At 39.0% G+C, this 22678-nt stretch overlaps 3 protein-coding genes across 5 annotated transcripts in view; all 3 read right to left on the bottom strand.

Annotated features, from left to right (window-relative positions):
* csnk1g1 (casein kinase 1, gamma 1) overlaps nt 1-1341 on the bottom strand; it is a 29200-nt gene extending 27859 nt beyond the window's left edge. For all 3 annotated transcript variants that reach the window (XM_034115959.1, XM_034115960.1, XM_034115961.1), the window contains exon 1: nt 1176-1341. The gene's annotated coding sequence lies outside the window, so the exon portion shown is untranslated. The remainder of the gene's footprint in view (nt 1-1175) is intronic.
* An 827-nt stretch (nt 1342-2168) lies between these two features.
* LOC117471695 (sorting nexin-1-like) lies at nt 2169-10659 on the bottom strand. Its single transcript, XM_034116876.1, has 15 exons — nt 10503-10659; nt 8246-8393; nt 7032-7159; nt 6865-6931; nt 6618-6661; nt 6380-6521; nt 6220-6298; nt 5787-5862; nt 5569-5682; nt 5270-5363; nt 4933-5138; nt 4350-4493; nt 3817-3897; nt 3509-3580; nt 2169-3263 (listed from the first exon to the last, which is right to left on the bottom strand). Exons 1-15 carry the CDS (start codon nt 10620-10622, stop codon nt 3213-3215), a joined length of 1566 nt encoding a protein of 521 aa, XP_033972767.1. The 5' UTR covers nt 10623-10659; the 3' UTR covers nt 2169-3212.
* Nucleotides 10660-17059: 6400 nt separating this feature from the next.
* The window catches only part of neo1a (neogenin 1a), a 152819-nt gene continuing 147200 nt past the window's right edge, over nt 17060-22678 (bottom strand). Inside the window, 6 exon segments of the mRNA XM_034116507.1 lie at nt 17060-18616; nt 19274-19410; nt 20754-20880; nt 20882-21042; nt 21791-21961; nt 22313-22405. Coding sequence (XP_033972398.1) covers nt 18530-18616; nt 19274-19410; nt 20754-20880; nt 20882-21042; nt 21791-21961; nt 22313-22405 — 776 coding nt within the window. The 3' untranslated portion in view covers nt 17060-18529.

The raw sequence follows: 22678 nt of genomic DNA, 5'->3' as shown, positions 1-22678 counted from the left end.
TGACCCCAACCATTTATTTTACCACATGAAGGGTAACTGAATACTCCAATGATTCAGTAATTAGCCACGTATGCAGGTGAGCAAGGAACATTTACATTGAAGGGTAGTGTATCTATTCATGTTAGTGTATGTTCCCAAGGTCCTTGTTTTAAAAGATTGATGAAGGATACCCTCAGTTCAAATTGCAAATGAGCAAAAATAGATGGATATTTGGATGGATATAGGCATTACAATCGTTGGAAATACCTTCAACCACAGAGAAGACATTAATAAACATTGTTTTTAGGGTTTTTAGTTTGAGGGTGTAGATGCTAAGAAGTAAAACATCAGTATGCTATAAACTGTGGTTAATTTCAACATATTAACCCAGTGAAATACACACTGAACATTTGTCCTATGAAAAACATTGCTGTGAATATAAAACCCTTCGAAAGGTTTCCTTAATATATCAAATTAGGAGGAATTTTAGATGGGGAAACATAGGACCATAAGACATACACTCATGTTTGACCACGAACATATTGGGAGGTACAATTTAACATCTGCACCACATCAAAATACCATCCACCAGACAGCTTACTGATAGGTTACAAAGCTGAGGAGGGGCCTTGGTTAATTAACTGTATAATCTGTGCCAGCCTGTCTTTACATCTGTTACCTTGCACTAAGAAGCAATGGTAACACTTTGTATGTGAGGAAGTGTTTTGCAGAGGCAGCTGAGGCTAATACAAAGATGATCGATCCCCTGTAAGTGGGCCCTCAAATCAAAACAAGGATGCGAGTTGGCAGTTGTACGTCTCATGGACAAAGCCTGACATTAGTGATGGTCACATCGATTAACTAACCGTTGCCCAGTTAGCTCTCCAGCTGCATGCCAAAAGAAAACCTGCACAAAGCTAGCGTTAACCAAACATCACATAGCCACAGTGCCTGCTTTGGTTAAACAATATTTTCATATTTTTAAAGAAATATCCTCATTATAATAATAATATTGGGTTAATGGAAACCAAATAAATGCTTGTTGTGAACGCCTTAGCTACCACGTACTGACGGCTAGGTGACAGCTGGACCGAGCGCAACAAGGAAATTAGCTCAGTTAGCAACGAAAATATTAGCTAACAACCAAAAGCTTAATATCAAATGTAGCTCCCCCCAAACAAAAACAGCGGGCTCACCTTCGCTGTTATAAATCCAGACGAGGACACGGCTTCTGTATATGTCACGCCTGAAGTGTGCAGAGCTGTCCGGAGCTTTATGTAAAGATTTCTCGGTGTTGTGACTGATGTTTCAGGCTAACAGCGGACTGTCGTTAGCGGCTCTCTCTTCGCTGCTCGTGAAAGGTTCGAGTACACCGGATGTACAAAAACGGCACCGCCCGCTTCAGCACGCACATGTCCGGGTCAGGAGTGGACTGATACAAGTCTGCTTAGTTATGATATATATTAGCCTACAGGATTTCCCCTACAAGATCCTGATAGGAAAACTTTGTCTATAAAGCACATTCTGAATTAATATTCCTTCAAAGGTCAAAGAAACTAATTTACTTTTGTTTTTCCCTGTTTTTGTTTTCCTTTTGGAAGCCAGAGGATTCATATTAGCTAACTGCATACCTGTGTTTTGGCAATAGTAGGCCACATGACAACAAGATCAAGTGCTTAAAAGGAAAAAAAGAAAACAGGGGAATTGTTTAATTTCATTTTCCTTCATACTTGATCAAATGGATCACGTAAAGAAATAAAGATGGAATTATAAGAATGGAAGTCTGAAGAAATTCACTTTTACTTGTATTGTTTTACCAGACATTTCTCCCATTTCAATTGTGGAAATTGGAGTTCATGTTTAACAACACACAATGTAGAACAAATTAATTTACATGTGTTTATGTTGAATGGCTTTTTGTTAAATATATATATATATATATATATATTCATGCATAACCAATATACATTACATATTTCCTGTTTTAGCGCAATCCCAATACGTTTTAGCAATTACTGCATTTTGTCACCATCAAGAAATGTACACTCCAAAAAGTTTCTACATACTGGGTGTCAATGGAATTGTAAATGTTATTTTTTTGCAAGAGGGTCTTTTCTGTTTCATAATTCCTCCATGCTACTTATGAAAAGGGAAATCCCACCAACAACACGAAAACATGAAACAACTGCCCAAAGCTTAACCAATCAGATTTATTTTGTACATCTACCTGTTTAATATTTCCAGGAAAATGTGTGTTCTAATGCAAAGTGGTTACAAAAATAAAGCACATTCTTACGTAAAGATGACATGAAAAAGAAACTACGCTTACAAATGCTGAATAAGAAAATAAGGACAATATCACTTGAATGTCTGTGCTTTTCTGTCATTGTTAAACCAAATGTATCAAAAAGATGTATGGTTAATAATAATATCTGACAGTAATTGTACGATTCAATTAAAGTACTGTACATGTATACATAGATGTCAATAGTCATTTACAGGCAGTAGACAATCTCTGCAACAGGTCCAGATGAGTTACTTTGGAGTGCTTTAAACTGGTGTGGAAGAAATCGATTAATCAACATGTTGTACATCATAGTAGAAAATACCAACAAAGCATTTTTGCATTATCTCAACCTTCACCCACTGTTACTTCTTTGTCATTTTGTAGCAACTCAGATTTTTTTTAATTCTATGCTCTAATATGTATTATGTGATACACTAACAATGTGCCAATATTCTTGGTAAATGACCTCGGTCATCAATAGTGGTATTTCATTTAAAAAACAGTTTTTCCAACTGTACAATGCATTGTAGTGCATCAAAACGTTATCCAACATGCATTCATAAACATAAGCTGTTATAGACTGGAATGACTTAAATACGTCTATCTTCTAATGTAAACTATAGACAATGTTACTATAGGGCAGTACCTCAGTGTCAACACCGGATTAAGCAAGAAACATAAATATATACTACGGCCAGGTTAATCTCCTGCTTTATACCATCTTTCAGTCAAGAACATAAACAAGGAATTATGCCAAAGAAATGTTGTGTAAATGCGGCAGCTTATTATATAAAAGACCTGTACAAGATAAGAGAATACACTATGGTTAAAAAGAAAAGAAATGGATGGAAGATTCTTGTGTTCGAAATTGTCCTCTCAGTTTGTGGTCAAGAGGTAAAGTGTTCAAAAAAGGCAGTTGGGGTCTTTTAAAAGGTCTCCCTCTTCGTTAAGCTATTGCCTCCGCCTCAGGCAGGAACGCCTCCCAAAACTTTACAATCTGGAATACAATATGGAAAAGAAGAATGAAAAGCCAGTTAAAATGTGTATTGAACACTCAATAGCTTTCAATAATACTAATTATAACAAGTATTTTAAAGTAGTAGTAATAACAATGATAATTGTAATGGTGACAACTTTGATGTGTTTTAGTTAAAGGAACACTTAAATAGACATGAATAAAATAAAGAGCACCGAGTAATGTTTACGTGATAAATAAAATACATGATATAGTTAAATGTTTACCCGTTGTTGAGACTGCAGCATTGCATCCAGATATTTCATTATCTGGCTCTTGAAGTCCTTGGCTTTTTCTTTCTGAAAAGAAAAGTTTCATATCTTAAGCTCCTTGACAATTGAAAACCCAGTTTCCAGCAGAACTATACTACTATTACTATTACAACTATACTATATTGTTGAGGCACTAGTTTTAATAATGTGCTTAATGATAGCCCTGATAAAGGCCTCTAGCTGAAACATGTCTCCTGATAGAGCTGTTCGTTAAGGGCCAATGGCCTACTTTGTTTTTGTAACTATTATAAAAACAAACATACCTCAAACCTGAGAACCTCCTTGCGTACAGTCATGCCAATCCTGTCAAAATCTTTCTCGTACTGAGTAACCCTAGACTCCCACTGAGAACAAACATAAGGAGAAAACAAGTATTAATATATTAATATTTTCAAGTATGCAATATTTACAACAACGCTGATATTATTATAACACATGATTCACTTTTGAAACAGTAAACAAATACATACAATTATAATGCCTACAGACGCCGATAAGACAGGGTGTCTTTATTTAAAAACTAAAATACGTACAATTTACACATTTTCCCTATTAATTTTCTTGGTTGACCAATTCATTAATCATTATTTTCTGTCTTTAAAATCTCAAGAAATAATGATTACATCAGCTTAACAGTTATGATAGGGTCTCATATTCCTTTCAGGTCAAATACTATGATCTTTAGCCTTATGATTTAGCATTTAAACCATTGTGAAAGGACTCAATACCGAGGGCCGGTGTTGGTGTAAAGCCTGAGGCGGGGTTCAGTGCCCCAGCAGCACTCTGTGTCTGTTACCTCAGTGATCTCTTCTTTGGCCTGCTGCAGTTTGTCTGGCTTGTTGGCCCACAGCAGCTTGGCCTCAGACTCTCTCTTCTTCTGGAGTGTGCTCTGAGACTCCTGCCATCGCTGCCACGCCCGCACACGATGGTCAAAACACCCCTGTGGACACCCAACACTTTATCATGACACTCACCAAACAGACAACAAGTAGCGGTACTTGTGGGTTATCTGTCGCAAGTTTTTTTTAGACTCTCTAAATACGCACTTTTTTTTTTTTTTTCAGACTCTCTAAAACCCTAACCCCTAGGATTAATGTTTGTTATTTTGAGAAATTAAAAAGTTCATGTGGAGGAGCCAGCTACCCGCTATAAAAAAGTGGCGACAGATAACCCACAAGTACCCAAGTAGCACTCTGTTGAAAATACTTCAAACTCACAGAGATGATTTTCATATCAGGCATTACAAACTGACACTTTTTCCTATTTTAATCCTGGGATTAGGAACTACTACTATACTACTCAGGCTTTCCTGCTACTGAAGAATCTCTATTTTATATTCCAAGTCCTGTAAAACTATTATTCTGCAGCTGTGAGATTACGCGCATAGCACCCATCAGGCGGATGTAGTCGGCCAGCAGTTCAGCAAAGATGAAGAAGTCGCTGGCTGCCTGCTCCTGATGCAGCTGCTCCATCTTGTCCTCCACCTCTGCCAGCTGGGACAGGGCCCGGGACAGGGCCGTGTTGTCCTCAGAGTTTCCCAGCATGGCCATACTTTTGGCAAATACTGCCGTGCTCCCACACAGCTCTGGGTTTGAAAAAGAAAAATATTCAGTCCGCCTGTTTCACCATTAAAGACCTGACAGCTGAACTGTACTGTTTCCTGAATTGAAACTGTTTGATAAAATAGACAAATGAAGAAAGACGGATGTAGCTCACCCTTCCTGTGGTTGACCAGGGAGTCGACCACGGCCTGCAGCTTCCTCAACTGCTGCTCCTCGTTTTCCATCTCCTGGAACTTGTCCTCAAACCACTGAGAAACACAGCCAAAATATCCCAATCAAACAACCTCATCATGTCTAGAATGGCAGGTTTGTCTGCCCTGCTATAATTTCAAGTTAAGCCATTGCAACAGCACAATAGTTTGTGAATATTGAGTACAATTCCAATACTATGGTAGAAAAATAAAATGCATGCACAACAGTCTCCTGAAAACACTCGGCCCAGGGTCCCCTTACAGTGTCAGACTCATTCATCTTGATGGTCATCTTGTTGACAGCATCCGATGCCTTATTGATCATTTTGAGGAAGCCAGCTCCACTCAGAGCCTGGGTGCTCACTGCTCTGGGTAACTGAAAACAAACACAGACAGGACTCCAAAGTCATTATCCAGCTAATTGCAACCCTACAGTCTATGATTTCAATATCAAATCTGTTTAGAACTTAAAGCACCTACCTCCTCTCTCTCCAAGAACTCACGGACATCAGGGTCCTGTAGTAACGATGGGTGAGACACTACTCTCTGAAGATATCTACAAAGGACAGTAGAAGATAAAGTGAGTAAGAAGTAGTGGTGACCTAAAACTCACACAAAAACATGTTTAAAAAAATGCCTAATATGATTATGATTTATTAAGCAACATCAATCATGCTTGACTTTTGCTTTAAACAAATAAATACATCAACATAAATTCACTGAAAAGCGTACATTTTAAGAGAAAGCTCTTGAGAATTACCCTAAAAAAACTCCAGTAGTTAACATATGTAGTATATGTACACAGAATGTAATTGAATACATCAGCATCATTTTCACTGATAACAGATCCAGCTCTCTGAGTATGGGTGCATCACTGTAATAACGTCACTGTATGAAACGTGTGGATCCTTGCCTCTCCAGAGCGCCTCTTCTTCTCTCCACAAACTCTACAGATGACGGGTCGTCCATTCCCACCTTCACTTTGGTCATTCCTGTTGGTCAAACCACAGTCACCAAAAGGCACAACAAAGTGCGCAAAACACAGACAAAAAATAAAGAAAAACAGGACCCACCTACGACACTTTTCTCGGGTGGTGGTGGAATAATGAAGCCATGGAGCGACTGTTTGACGGACAGCTTCTCGTAAAGACCCAGGAAGTCACTAAAGCGCCTTCTCACAGAGAAGGTTTTATTCCTGAACATGGCCAAGGACGTCTGAACAAAGAGATAGGGACACAAAACGAAATACTTAGAAACACAAGTGTACATTTTGTCACATTAGCATGTTCAAATAAAAGCTGTACTACAGACCCTGGTGGATACTTTGTAGGCCACATAAGCACCCATTCCATCTCCTAGAGGGAAAGAAAACATTGGAGATGAGAAAGAATTTTGATACAGGCTGAAATTAATATGCATTTTAAAGTTGCTCAACTGAGCTTTAACCATACAAATGTAACTATTAAGTGTCAGGGTTATCAACATCTGAATAAACTACAAGTTGCAGATAGCTGTATCATAGTTGAAAGTAGTATTAGGGGAAAAAAAAGACACTGACCAACTTTCTCAGGGTTTGTGACCGCAACATCCACATCAAAACTGTCCTCTGCCTCGTCCTCCTCCATCTGCATTTAGAAAAACACAACTGGCTGTAACATACAGGTGACTTGGTGATGTAACAGTAGTTATTACAGACCATTGCATGCCTGCACCCGTGACCCCTACCTGCTCCAAGGAGGTGGGCTGCAGGGCCGCAGGGCTCGTAGTGAACGAGGAGGCTGGACGAAGGCCAGAGGAAGAGGAGGGCTCCTTCGGGGCAGAGCCTCCGGGCGTGTTCAGCTCCACATGCGCCTCTGAGGAAAGTAAATAATCAATGTATGCTTTTCTTAATCAAAAAAGTAATGAACAGAGATAACTAAGGTGTATTTCAGATAGAGTACAACATTATGTCATACAATAGCACTACATCGGACAAAAGGCTAGTGAATGTGCACATTTTTTAAGCCACTAAATAGAGTGATTTTTCGGCTGGTGAGTGATGCAAATTCAATATTCACTCAAATATTTTACCAACATTTACCAAGTGCTCATTTTGTACTTTGATCACACCTTATTATCCATGGTCGCCTTACTCTGACTTTAATAATAATAATACATGTCATTTATATAGGGCTTTTCTTTGTGCTAAAAGTGCAAGCAAGTAAAGAAGAAAAATAACAACAGGACCACATCAAGTCTAAAATTAAACTTTACTTATACTTAATAGGTTTTCTCTTGTGAGGCATTACTGGTGTCTGGGTTGGTGGTGTATCACTGTGTTTTGGGGGGTGAGTTCTTGTGCATTTTCTTTACTTCGTGTTAATCTTGCTTGTATTTTTTTGTGTATTGTGTTTTCCTTTGTTGCTGTTAAAATTTGATGTATAGCAAAATTAGTAAACAAATTAAATTGCCTCGTCTATTCTTTCATCAGATAGTTCTGTTTAAATCTCAATTTTGCTGGTTATTTAGCTTTAAACTTACTGTGTTTTGCTTTGGAAATGTGTTTCGTGCAGCTGCTTGTATTATTCCTAACTGGGTCTTGAGTGTGGGAATGGATCAGTCAGGGGAATCGAAAAGTTATTTTCACTGGAGCCTATTATTATAGCTAAGTTCGACCAAATCAATTCTCAATGTGAGTTTTGGGAGTGTTTGTACTACACAGACAGTTAGACCTGTAGTATAGTAACACAGACGCAGCAGAAGCAATAAAAACCTGACAATTAGAACCAAGTTAAGGGTCAAGCAAAAAAAACACTAGATTCTAAATGTTCTCAACTCAAAAACATCTTTCATTAGACTTTAGTTGTAGCATAAACTGAGATAATTAAATCAGATTAGTTTGATTTGTGACACGTTAACTTAACTTGAAAGCAGAGTACATAAAAAAAATGTCTCCTAACCAGCAAACAGGTCGTTGTCATCATCTGAGTGAACTCCGTTGGATTTGGCTGTCGTGCTGCCGGCCTCCTCCTCGCCAAACAGATCTGGGGTCTGTTCATTGACATTATCAGGCTGAGAAACTCCTCGACTCACAGCTACAGGGACACTCTGCAGGGAGGAAGGACACCACTTAGAGATCAGCATCAGAAACAGCAGTGGGCAGAAATAAACTAAGTACATCTACTCAAGCAGAGGTTGTTGCAATTTACTTTAGTCTTTTTGTTATGCCAATTTATTCCTCAACTCCACTACATTTCAAAGGAAATATCTTACGTTTAACTCTACTACATTTGTCTCATAGCTCTATTACATAGTTCATTTATAAAATAGCTTACAAAATATACGAAGAGAATTTGTATGCAATTCCCACTATTTTAATTTTTACAAAGCAAACAATAAATCAATTAATTGAATACAATGATTATTACTTGCAGCCCAATAAAAAATGTAAAAAATGAAGTCCACCTAAACCACAAAGTTAAAATCCTACGCATAAATGCTTATAATGCAATTATATAATAAATAATATCACGTACTATTACAATTGCCATTGTTAAGGAGGCCTAATTGTACTTGCTACATTAGCTGTACATTTAAAGGTGGGGTATGTCATTTATTTCAGAAACACTTTTTGTTATATTCCATGGAATGCTCTTAACATCCGATAGCAATGAATATATTAAATGCTTTGACAATAAATACATACAAAAATGTAATCTGTGGAAGCAGAGGCGCTGTAAAAAGCACGACCAATCATTTTAGCCGGCCCGGCTAAAATAACTGGATGGCCTACCTGCCTGTCAGCCTTCCATCTGTGCACAAACTTATCTCGTGCCCTCATTGGTCATGTGCGCTTTCGTGTGTGTTGGAGGAGGGGCTCTGTAAGGAAGTGGCAGATTTTTTCCGGTTGTGTATTTTCAAATTCTAGCGCACTCGAGCTGGTTTCTCCAAAATTACATACCCCACCTTTAAGTGGTAATACTTTTTACTAAGTAGGCTACTGAGTAAGATTTTAAATTCATAACTTTTGTTTTCATTGGAGTACCGAACGGATCTGAGTATTTACACCAGCCCTGGTAAATAGCACACAAACAAAAGTGGCATAATGAGAGTGCTAGCTGGGTTAACAGTCAGTTGTCTGAGGATCATTATAATGGTAAACAGACACAGATAAGGAAACTTGAACATGAGCTGATGAATAACACATCAAAACACGAGCATCTTTTAACCCTTCTCTTGCGTTTCGGGTCAAAAGTGACCGAATGACTTTTGTTTTAATCATAAATATTGTGTTTTTCATCCAAATGCCTCAATACCTTATGTCATCTTCCACACTAGGCCTCTGAACATATACACTTGATGATCACCACTTGCATTGAATTTTGAGTGATTTATTCAACAGTGAAACACCCTTGATGTTTTCGGTCAGAATTGACCGCCATAGAAAATGAATGGGTATGAGTGTATTATGTTCATCCTGCAGATGACACCCACACACACACCCACACCCACACACACACACACACAGGTCCGGACCATGACATGAAACACTGGCTTGCTTGTATCAAATCAATACATCCCATACATCATTGGAACGGGAAGAATCTCAGCTACAACACTAACTAAAGCATTTCCATCTCCAGTAAACACAGCCTACAGGGCAAGCATTTGTATAATATACAGTAATGTAAAATAAGCACTATCTTTGAACTTACTGCCAAAAATAATATGAAATTCACCCCTGGTGTCATTCTGTCTGTCATCCCTTGATTCTACTTGCTTTGACTGTTCAAATGAGATGTCAACCATCAAAATTGGATAAGGGGTTCCAGAGATATCACTGTGCAAAACACACCGGTCAATTTTGACCGAAAATAGCATGGGAAGGGGGGTATGACCTAACGCAAGAGAAGGGTTAAATCAACACTTGTGTGGGAAAGGCTTAAAGAAGGCCAGAATCAACCATTAACTTAGTAATGACTAATCAAAAGTGTTAAATGTGTGCTAAAAACTAACTTCGGCTAACTTTATGAACCAATATAGCTGTTTTGTGAACACAGAGTCTGACCTAATTCCCCGCCTCTGACAGGTTAGCTCTCAGTTATGTTGTCTGCCGTGAATGCAGGTCAGATCAGATGAAGCGGCAGGGTCCCTGCCTCGCTCACTTTAACGCTTATAATACTGATAATAATACATACAAATGAGATGTAAACTCACGTTATTAACAAATATGTCTTCTCCCTCGTCGCTGTCCCCATCTGCCATGTCAGGCGTTGCGGCTCCCGGCTCCTCCGTGGCAGGGAGAGGAGGAGGAATCCGATCTGAGCTGGCCGCCATATTCCGTGTTGTGAGAGTGACCGGAAGTGAAAGCAGAGATGAAACTCCTGCGGCGACACCTGGCGGTTACCAGGCAACACGGCAGCTCATAGACGCTGTTCCGGGTTAATTCCAGCACTTTTACTTCAAAGAATAGTATTTTTATATATATATTATATATATATCACAACTTTTAGTCCAATTTGAGAAAGTTTACACCTTCCGTATATACAGAAAGAGTGTTATATTAATGGAAATCGCATTTACGTTCTAGTCGTCCCCATGTATGGGGACGACTAGAACAAATATATATTTTAAACCACTTCCTTAAAAATAATGAATTGTGCTACTTTTAAAGCAAGCAACGATGTTTTCAAATCTGTAATAAAAAAGGTCCGCTAAAACGGTCAGTGTATGTTTTGGTCATTGGATTTTCTTTTCACAAATGGAAATTCAAAAACAAAAAACGACTGGATATTTGATTTTCGTTTTCAAATTGAAAAACCAAAATTGAAATAGAAGGCGTTTTTCTTTATCACGGTCAAAAAGGGATTTACTAAACTTAAAAAACGGGATGATTTTCATTTTCTACTTCTCAAAACAAAAAATAAAATCACTAGAAAACAGAAACAAAAAAAAAAGCCGTTTTATCATATTCTGCTACCGGAAGTTGTCTTTCAAAATAAGAGCGCAGATGAGGACGGTCAATCCGTGTATCTACGGTCCATTTGTTTTCACAACGAAAACGGCCAAGACACATATTGAGCCCAGAAAATGAATGTTATTAAGGGCTGTAAATATAATAGGCCTATGTCTAAAATGGACAACATTGTTAGGAGATTTCAACTATACAGCGATTCTGCACTGCGGTCAGCTCAGCCGTCTCTCGAGTTTGTTATAATTTCTTCTGCCATTAATTCTTCGTGAGATCGATCCTGTTGGACTCAGTAGGCTAGTAGTGAAACTACTCCCACAAGTACGATGAAGTATTTACTGTGTACTTTTTGAGTAATCCTCTGTCAATGTCCCCTCCTGAGAACAAGAATGCATGTTTCTCTGCTATTTTGAATCAGCGTTAAAACACCTTTCTTCATGAGACTGATATTGTTGGACAGAGTATTTTAAGAGGATATGGTAGACATGATATCAGCAATACTTCCAGTCAGTAGTCCGGCAGCAGCATTTTTACCCCTTGGAAAGTCTTGCCCGCTATTTAAATTGACTTTGATTGAAGTTAATAACAATATTGATATTATATAGATATATAGATATAGCATATTTGATGCAGTCTTTCTGAACACTTTTAAAATAAAATACTGCAAATTAAGAATATTTGTAATGTTCTGCACAGATAGTGCCTTAACTTGAATTTGAAAACACGTGGCAGCTTTATTAATACAGCAGATGAAAAGATTTGTGGAAGGATACATTCTTCATGGGCTTCAATGGCTCTCTAGTAAAGGGTGTTTTATGGTTGCTTGTATTATCCTCAGATAGTGGTTTGTTTAAATAACTAGTGACATTTTAATAAATATTGCAAAAAAGGGCTCCAAAAAAGGCATATATCCTGGCCGGCTTAGCCAGTGTGTATTTTTTCAAGCACCACAAGATTCATAGTTTATAAAGTACAATTCTGGGCCATTGATTGTGTCATTTCTCCAAACTCATACAGTAAAAATTGTTGTTTTTTAAGCCTTAAAATGGTGCAGGAAAAGGACTTTACATTGTATTATACTTAAAGACAGGACTATTCAGTTAAGAGAAGAGAAAAATGGAAAGAAAACTGTTATAATGGGTGATGTAACATTAATGACAGACATAATATGAGGTCCTTGGCACACATTTTGTGATCATGGGGCATCACCCTTACAGCATCAGGACAATATCATATGGAGTCAGACACTGGAAGTGTGCTGGAGGCGTTGACTGGGACTGATGGAAGGATGAGGCTGATGAGACTGAAGAATCTGCGAGGAACGAATTAGCGGCTGAGAAATAGTTATATATTAAAAGACAGCAGCATCATAAGAGGGCAACCAGAGTGACAGAGTGTGTTACTTTGCTGAAGGATATTACTACTAACAATACATTGAAGTAATTTTACTGTGTACTTTTTGAGAAATCCTCTGTCAAAGTCCCCTGCTGAGAACAAAATCAAGCCACTTCTGCTAAGTTTGATGAGGGAATTATTTTTTGTTGCCATTAGTTCTTCGTGAGATTGATCCTGTTGGACTCAGTACTACTGAAACTACCCCCACAAGTAGCTACTATGAAGTACTTACTGTGTACTTTTCCAGTAATCCTCTGTCAATGTCCCCTCCCGAGTACAAGAATGCATGTTTTTCTTTTAATAAGCGTTAAAAAACATTTCTTCCTGAGACTGATATTGTTGGACAGAGTATTTTAAGAGGATGGTAGACATGATATCAGCAATACTTCCAGTCAGTACTCCGGCAGCAGCATTTTTACACCTTGGAACTTCTTTAGAGACTGGCCTGGATAGGCTACTATGGAGGGGACTCTGACAGAGGATTACTCACAAAGTACACAGTAAAAGTACTTCATTTCATTTCTGGTAGTGGAGCACCCATAAGGTTGAGATTGTCTACCTGCACATGCATGTTTATACCACAAGGGGGCAGATCACCTGATGGTTCATCATTGTTTTATGCTGGAGATGAACAGAAGAAGTGTGTCTGTGTGTTGTGCTTTGAGATCGTTTGAGATGCTGACATCTTGCACATGTGCCTTGTGGAAGTTAATAAATGAACGTTTTCTACACCTATAATACCCTTGCGGTCTGAGTGGTGTAACAGTAGCAGTCAAATTAGTACAGAGTCCAACAGTGTCAGTTTTATTAAGAACTTGTGGACAAAAATATTTGTATCACTCATTGAATATAACAGGGGAAAAAATGAAGAGCAGCTGATTTGAAAAATCAAACTCGAGAGACGGCTGAGGTGACCATGGTGCCAGAAAGCCACAAGTGGGACAGAGCTCTGTACTACTTGTGGCACAAACATACTCTAGAGTTTTTTACCAAAGGTTCTTAATAAAACTGACACTGTTGGACTCGGTACTAGTTTGACTGCTACCAGAAATGAAATTAAGTACTTTTACTGTGTACTTTTTGAGTAATCCTCTGTCAGAGTCCCCTCCATAGTAGCCTACATAATGTATGTTTATCTGCTCTCTTTGATGAGTGATACAAATACAAATTTACCATTAGTTCTTAATGAAATTGATACTGTTTGACTTTGTATTAGTTAGCCTACTACTACAATACATTGAAGTAATTTTACTCTTTACTTTTTGAGAAATCCTCTGTCAAAGTCCCCTGCTGAGAACAAAATCAAGCCACTTCTGCTCTAGAGTATGTTTGTGTGGGACAATGTGGCCCGTGGGAACTGTCAACGGGGGGTGGAGAGACACTATGGACGCTCGTGAACTGTCAGCGTACACTGTGAACCTCTGTCGCCTGTCAGCGCAACTTACATGATGCCGTTTATAACCATAGACTGTATAAAGTTTAAAACATATAATAATAATAAAGGGCGGTGCCGGCCGTCAGCGAACCGAGCCGGCCTTTCTCCGCATCTGATTCATGTCATAAATCAGATTTTAGAAAAGCGTTTTAGCCAATCAAAATGAAATATGCGGGACATCTACATCTACCAGACGGCTGAGTTGACCGCAGTGCAGAATCGCTGTATAGTTCAAATCTCCTAACAATGTTGTCCATTTTAGAAATAGGCCTATTATATTTACAGCCCTTAATAACATTCATTTTCTGGGCTCAAAGTGTGTCTTGGCCGTTTTCATTGTGATCGCTAAATTCCCCTTGTTTATAATAATCACAGTTCCTTCATGAGGATACTGTAGTGATTCAAAGTGTGATTTTAGCATAGCCTACGAGTGCTTTTGTTTTGAAATCACTTCCGTGAGTTTCGTCTGCGCTCTTATTTTGTAAGGTAACTTCCGGTAGCAGAATATGAAAAAACGGTAGTTTTTTTGTTTCTGTTTTCTAGTGATTATATTTTTTGTTTTGAGAAGTAGAAAATGAAAATCATCCCGTTTTTTAAGTTTAGTAAATTCCTTTTTGACCGTGATAAAGAAAAACGCCTTGTATTTCAATTTTGTTTTTTCAATTTGAAAACGAAAATCAAATATCCAGTCGTTTTTTGTTTTTGAATTTCCATTTGTGAAAAGAAAATCCAATGACCAAAACATACACTGACCTAAAACGCTATCGAAGCAGTTCCTGCCGTTGCTACGTAGTTCAAACAGTAACAACGGACTATTTTAGTTAGTTAGCAGTTTAACATCCCACATTTCTAAGCAGATTTTTTTTTAAATAATTATGTATTTTATAATTATTGTTGGACATTTAATTTAATTGACTGATAATGTTTGCATCATTTCAATCATATCATTTAATCCTGGTCAACCATGCACATCCCTTAGAAACTGTCCTAAAAGAAATGCCAACAAGTTTGCCATTATTAAAGTTATTGTTGGCTTCATGGCATATGAAATATGAAATCAAACTTACAGGCTCTATTTATAGAAATGTAGTTATGATTCATATAGTGCACTTTTTCCTTATTTTATAACAACTGACCAGGAAAATACCTCTGACTCACCCTGCACACCTCAGATTTGTTCAGAGATTCAAATTAATAAAGGGAAGCTGCTTTGTTTACCTCTTAAAGTTTTGGGCCCAGAGGATTGCTGTTTTACTGTAACACAGCATTTATATAAAATACAAAACAGTCAAATGTAAATGTAAGAATGAGGAAAATCCAAATGTTTAAACCAAAGAGAACACAGTATATTATGTGAGTTATTCTATTAATTGACATGACCTCCATTCACAGACTTCAGTCAGTTTCTCTGCAACTTACCTTAAGTGACAGGGACAGTTGGGAGAACTTATCTGTATCTACACAGACTGGCTCACATTTTGTCTGCAGAATTAAAAAGTTGGAAAGGGTCCATTAAATGCAGTGGTGCCAGTTGTTGATTAATCTGCAACAGTGAGTTCATGATGGTGGTGAAACTGTATGAGCTGTGGATAAAACCTTCATATTTGCCTTATTGATATAGATGTCACAGTGTAGTGAGGTGAAGTCATAACAGTCTTAAACTTTTCCTTCTCACGACATGTAGTCTGCCATGATTTCTGTACAGCAGCAGACTGCTGTCATGTCAGACTTTATATCAATCTTACAATCAGGGTAGATAAATAAGGACTCCTCTCAAATTGAGGGTTATTTTCAGCCATCCTTGATAAACAATAAAAACACTAAAGCCCCCTTCTGTAACCTCAAACTCTCACATGACACAACAATATGCCAAGTCTATGAATAGCAGAACAGACTCATTTTCACCCTTCAGGAACACTTTCAGCAATCTGTTTACTTAAACTTAGTTGTCCATGGCACTTTCATTTCATATGAAGCAACACTTCATTAAAAAGCTGCAACAACTTGAAACTTGTTATTAATAATTATTAGCCAAATGATAAAGGAGTCAGTTACACCAGCCCCTCAGCACAAAGCCACTTTTTATCCAGTCTCACATGATGAGAAAACCTAAGCTGGAAAACTTATGAAATAAATACTAGTTATCAAAACTTTACCTTAATGCGGCTGCACATACAGTATAAACCTATACGAAGACTTTGGGAATTTATCCAGATGGCACCTTGAATGGTAACCAGATATAATGTGTGTGAATGCTGGCTTGTTTGGTAAAGCATTTTGTGTGGTTGCTAAGAATAGAAAAGCACATTATAAGTGCATTTACCATCATGTTTGATGAAAAGAAGACAAGTAGAAACATTTACTTTGTTAGTATTCATAATAGTTTGTATACACAATGTATAGGAGCACCAATAAAAAAACATATTTTTTTCCAAACCTTTTTTTCAACGTTTTTTTAAAAAGCCACAGATTTTTTTTCGACAGAAAGCAAAGAAAGCTCTGTACATGAACAAGCAACAACATAATTCCTCTTCATGAGCTGGAAAGTAAACAACTCGGCTGCTCAAATTCATTTTCATCTCTGAAGCAAAAATAATAAAAAAAACATTTAAAAAAACAAGACCAGCTGCCTGCTGCTTACCTAGGACACTACGTTACACAAACAGCTTTTTGATATTTAAAACACAAGATATGTATAAGAAATGTACTTTTCAAAAATTGTGAAAAAGTGCAATACAGGTTCAACTGTTTACAACTCAATAGATTATTTCCCAAATGGAGTCCGGTCCTTTTTCTTCCCCGTTTGTTTTCAATCATTTTTTCCCCAAAACGTGTTCCTCGTTTGTATCCATAGTTAAAATCTCTTACAGATATATTGACATTCATGACGATGTACATTTATGAGAAACATGGTATTCACAAAAGTAGAGCAAATGACTATGATTGCAAATGACAAATTCTTTGGGTAGAGGGTAATGAAAAACTAGTTTATCAGATTTGTGTATAGAACAAGCTTCTTTTTTTTTCATACAAAAACTACCATGTAAAAAAAAAATCCGGGAGTCCTATTTAAAAGGCCAACATCTTTGCATCTTGTAAGATTTGTTAAAGAACCAGGGCATTTGATGAAGAACAGCAGGAAAAGAAACAGCAAACACACGTTGCTGTGGGAAAACGCACACATGGTTGAGCAGTACGGACACCTAAAACCAAATATTGGTTTTTGGGAACGACACACGCTTTTGATCACTTCTCATACAAAAGATAACTGGTCTGTTGCAGGTGATTGATTGATTGATTAATGGGTGATTTCTTCTTTTTGCAGGGGTGGGGGTCAGCGCCCTGAGTCCTACTGTAGGTACCCCTGACCTGAGAGGGGATACTGTCCCACAGAACTACATAGAAACGCAGCACACCTCCGAGCGACATCTGCAAAAGCCAAGACGTCTCCAACATACAAACAGGTTGGTAAGGCTTTTAAAATGGAGCTCCCACATCAAACAAAAGACTGAGAAATAAAAGGTTTTTAATGTACATAGGGGACAACACTATGCCAGAGAAGAATGTACTGTAAAACACATCCGGCTTCTCTCCCCTTTTGATATGAAAACTGAGCTTCAGGACTCACTCTTAATCCCACCTTTCATCCAAAATAATAATAATGAAACAATGGGAAACATCAAAAGAATGAGGCAGTTTAAAAAAAACACAACATATGTACATGTTTATAAGGATATGTGTGTAAAAAAACAATACAATAACATAGAAAATAATAAAAAGTCATGGCACAATATATGACACAAGGGGATAAAAACAGAAATAAAATGACAAGGTTTATGAATGTAGGCTTGTAAAGGGGGAGGGGGGGCTGATATCCAATGTTCACTTCACTGAAACGGCCCAATAGATATACAAAATGCACAAAGAAAACACTAATCAAACAAACACTGTGTGTAGACTGCGCTGCATGAGCACCAACATCAAAACCAGCATATTTTTGGACTTTCTCCTTTTGACTTGACATTGAAACCATTGTCTCATCTTGAGCAAACGTTCGCCACAAAAAACCTTACGTACATATTTTTGCTGAGGAAAAAATTCACAATCTTCCGGTTGAAAGCGACCAATGTTTTAAAGTTCATTGTCTCTGAGAATGGTTCTTCATAAAAGATGAAGCGCGTCACTTTGTCTTCCCTCTCATGGCAATCTCCTTCCTGAGACTGAGCAAGGTAAGCCGAAAAAAGTTTCAGTCTGGAGTTTGTTTGTTTGTTTCTGCAAGGGGACGTGAGAGTTTGTTTTGGGCACAATAAGCTATTTTGTGTCCACCAGCATCTGGCTCCCAAGGTTCCTGTTTGGGTGTGTTTGTTTGACTTTAGAGTGTGTGTCTTTCCGTGTGTACGTGTGGATGACAGAGAAAGTGTGTGTGTAGGTGTGTGTGCGTGCTCATGGCGCTGTGGTGATGGCGTTGAGGTCCTTCATGAGACCCTCGAGGTGGGCCATCTCCTCGGTCAGCTCGTCGGGCTCGTAGCTCTGAGGGAGAGGAACAGGGTTACTGCGGGGGGCGGGGGAGGGGCAGGGTGCGAGGGAGGCAAGCACCTGGAGGCAGGAAGGGAGGAAGGGAGGAGAAGAGAGGAAAGGAGAGGAGGAGAGGGTCAGTCAGGGATCTTTCAGAGGATGGGGGGGTTGTATGGGTGGGATGAGGCGAGCTGGGGGATGGGTCAATGGGATTGAAGCGTCGTAAATGGCAGAAACAAAAAGAGGCAGCAGACAAAAGCAAAACATTCAAAAGAGACGCCAGCAGATGTTCAACAGCCAATCATGGATTAGGAGGCGGAGGAATAAATAAATGGTAATAAATAAAGTCATTCCAGTTATGGGGCATGTTAAGATTAGTTGTTAGAATTTAAATAAATTGATCAAAAGGCAGGCGACAACAGCATAACAAAATGGTGAGATTGAAGTTGGAAAGAAAAAAAAGAGAGAAAGAACAAACAGAAAATGTGGTTAAAACCAATGTCCAGTGGAAGTAACCTTATAATCCAGTGCCCAAAGAAAAAACATGGATTTGGAAGGAATGTGTGATAGGTATACTTTTAAAAGACAAGACTAAATAGTTACCAACCATTAGGCCTGGCAATAAGACAGTCTGCATTTCTAAAAGCTGCCAGAGTAGGGCGCTATACTCACGCTGTCGACATCTTCCAGCATCTTGCTGGTCTCTGGTACGTCAGGGGCGTTGGGCACGGTGACGATCATCGGAGTTCGTGTCCTTCCTAGTGTTCCAATAGAGGCTGTTTTAACAACATGGGGGTGAGTAGGAATCCCTGAATGTGACAAACACGTGCACAACAGTCAGTGAAGGCAACAAATGACAGTAAATCTAAAAAAGTGCTCTTCGAAGTGTAAAAAAACCGATAGCCTTAGGCGCGTACTTTTCCCCGTACTTTTCCCCGTACTTTTCCCCGTACTTTTCCCGTTTAGTTCCGTTTAGTTCCGTTTAGTTCCGTTTAGTTCCGTTTAGTTCCGTTTAGTTCCGTTTAGTTCCGTTTAGTTCCGTTAGTGCCTGGAATTTTGCGTTCACACCAAAAAGAGTACTTAGTTCTGCTAGAGAGGTGGTACTATCCTGGGGAGAAAAAAGTACCAATTTCGATTGGCTGGGCGAATTGCAAACCACGCCCCGTAAAACTCTGAAAAGTTTTGTGAAGCCGCCATCGTATTTGCTGGCATTAGCATTAGCATTAGCCCCGCGCACCAACGGAGAGAGAATAACTTATGGCAACACAAAATAAAACATGGGAGCGGTGGAGTGATGAGGAGGTGTCGGCGTTCTGGCGATTTACTCTGAAGGCTTCAGTAGAAGCTGCTGGGAGTCCCAGCAGCTTCTACTGAAGCCAGTCCCCAACTCCGGGGACTTCCGGCCGGGAACTTCGGGTGGCAGTATACGCCGTGAAGTGGTTTGCGGCCTGCCAGTAAACCCAAAGCAGAAGAAGAAGAAGTGACGTCAGCGGCTCATTTGCGTAATCTTCCCTCAGGGAACTTATTCCGGTGTGAACGCGATCTGTACTAAGTGCCCTGGGGTAATAAGTGCTGGCACTAAGTGCGGCAAAGTACTTGGTGTGAAAGCGGCTCTTGAGTCACTTTCTTCATGTGTCTGTCAAAATAACATGCTATGTGAATACGTTTTGAATGTGTCTTCAAAGTTTTATAGAGCAGATTCATTTTGTCAAAAAAATGTTGTGAAAAATGCCATAACACAAAAATGTTGCAATAGGTGAGGATTTCTTCATTATGGTGAACACACACACACTGAATTTTGTATCACATACACAATCCTGATGCAGGAAATATTCAAGTCGGTTACTGAGGCAAGTAGCGATTTCCAAATATTAACTATTTACTTTTTTAAGTAAGTAAAAAATAAGTTAACATAACCTTTAATTGTAAGAGAAACATTTATGTGACAAAACATAACAGTTAAGAATCGAAATGTAATGTCAAGCAAGTTCTCGATTGTTGTAATGCAGGTGAAAATATAAATAAAGAACTGTTGATTATCTGTTAATTTAATTCAATAATCTGTATCTAATGAATAATAATCACATGCTGCAACTTTTGGATTTCTTTTAGATCCCTGGTGTGTGTGTTAAATATGAGTGTGTTTGCTCACCGGCCTGAGCGTGAAGCTGTGGGCTGGGCAGGGCGGACGACTCGTACGACGGATGGCTGCCGGCTGGGATGGCAGGCACGGCGAAGCTCTTGAGGGGGTGGGCGTGGGCGTGGGGGTGTGCCGAGCGGAGGGGGGGGCAGGTTGCTGGAGTAGCTGGGCTCTTCCTCGGTGGTGGAGGAACCGTGGTAACTGCCCTCAGGGTCCACCATGATCTCCGAGGGGCAGGAGACCTGGGAGGAGGCGGTTGCTGGGGGGAGGGGCTCTGAACTGGGGGTGTTCCTCACCGACTCTGGAGGGGGGCCGAGGGGTTCAGAGAGAAATCATGAGCAGATGTTCACAGGCTCACAACTTTTTACATTCACAGGGAACGATAACCAGCTTCATACTGTCACTTTCCAGTTAGCTAGAGAACTAATGCACTGCGTTAGAGAAAATGATAAGTCTTATATCAACTTTGTACTGATTGTGTTTTCTATTTTGTTATTTTCTACATAATTGAACAAATCATTCAAGAGAATATTCTTAATAAATCTGCTACTCAATTAAGTCTTTTTATAGCAAAAAATTCCAAAATAACTTGATCTCAGCTTCTCCAATGTGAATATGAACTATTACTAGGGAAATTGTGATGGGTATTATTCAGTTATTCTGGACATTATACAGACTATATAGTTGACTGAAAAAATAACACAAATGTTCAGTTGAAGCCCTGCAATGCAAACAGTCAACAATAATCCATATGTTTTGTAAATGGAACAGCCGAGACAGTCGAGCTCTCAGCTGTCACTGTAACTGAAAAACAGACTAAAAAGTCTGACATGCGTCAATTTGGAAAAAGTAGAAGTTAGTAAAAGAGAGCATATTGAAACTTTTTCAGCAGGCAGGAAGTTCAGAAAAGAGGTTAGTAACAAAACCTTTGCAAACTAAAACATGAACGCAGCATGTGAATGAATAAGAACATGATTATTAAATGAATGAATATGACCAGTGTCCCTCTCTGTATGTCTCCTACTGTCCAGCAGGTGGCAGTGTCTCACCTGTAGAGTCCACCCTCTCTAGATGGGAGATGGGGGTGGCACAGGCGTGCGGGCGAGGGTGCCCGCCGCCCTGGTGGTACATGTAGCTGCGTGTCGGCGACGCCAGGCTGCCCATGTGATAATGGTGGTGATGGTTATCAAGGGAATGGATGGGATGAGCACTAATCACAGCTGTGAATGGAAATGGACATGGATACAAACACACACAAGACAAGATGTTTAACAAGCTGTAAAAATGATGAATGGCATGGAAATAATGCTGGTGAGATACACACACATGCAGCTGTAATAAACACACTTGAATATTCTCTTTGTCAAAAAAATTCAGGATGGAAGACAAGCAGAAAAATAAATGATAATGATTATTTTCTAGGTAGCATGACATGGAAAGATAGATAGATTTGGAGATCTGTATTACGTTGTGCTCTAATCAACACGTTTTATGCTAAAACTTTCCAGATCGACTGCTGTCTGTTCATTATGAATGACTTATCACTCTCTCACACACTCACACACACTTACGCTGAGGCGGCTGTGAGTCAAAAGGCATCATCATTTTAGGCCTCATCCCTCGTCGGCCTGCTAGTGTAGACATGCTGTCCTCTGATTCGTGGCCTAAAAGGTACGGTGGAAACCAGCCAATCAGAACGATTTTTTTGGTGAATGATCCGGGTTTTTGATCTCTAAATCTCACACACAGCACATGAACTAGTTACATTGAGTGGATTCACTGTACTGTGGAAGTTGTGATCATAACAATGGACATTATGTATGAAAAGCATGAAATGTGTTGCATGATAACCACAGAAAAAAACACCAGCAAGCACAAGTGTTGACTTGTGAAACAAAAACACCATCCCACTTTCTCCATCCTCCTGCAGTCATCCC

The sequence above is a fragment of the Trematomus bernacchii genome, unplaced genomic scaffold, assembly GCF_902827165.1.
Source record: "Trematomus bernacchii unplaced genomic scaffold, fTreBer1.1, whole genome shotgun sequence".
Classification (NCBI taxonomy): domain Eukaryota; kingdom Metazoa; phylum Chordata; class Actinopteri; order Perciformes; family Nototheniidae; genus Trematomus; species Trematomus bernacchii.
Note: the sequence above shows the minus strand (reverse complement) of the source record. Positions and strands in the feature narration are given on the sequence as shown.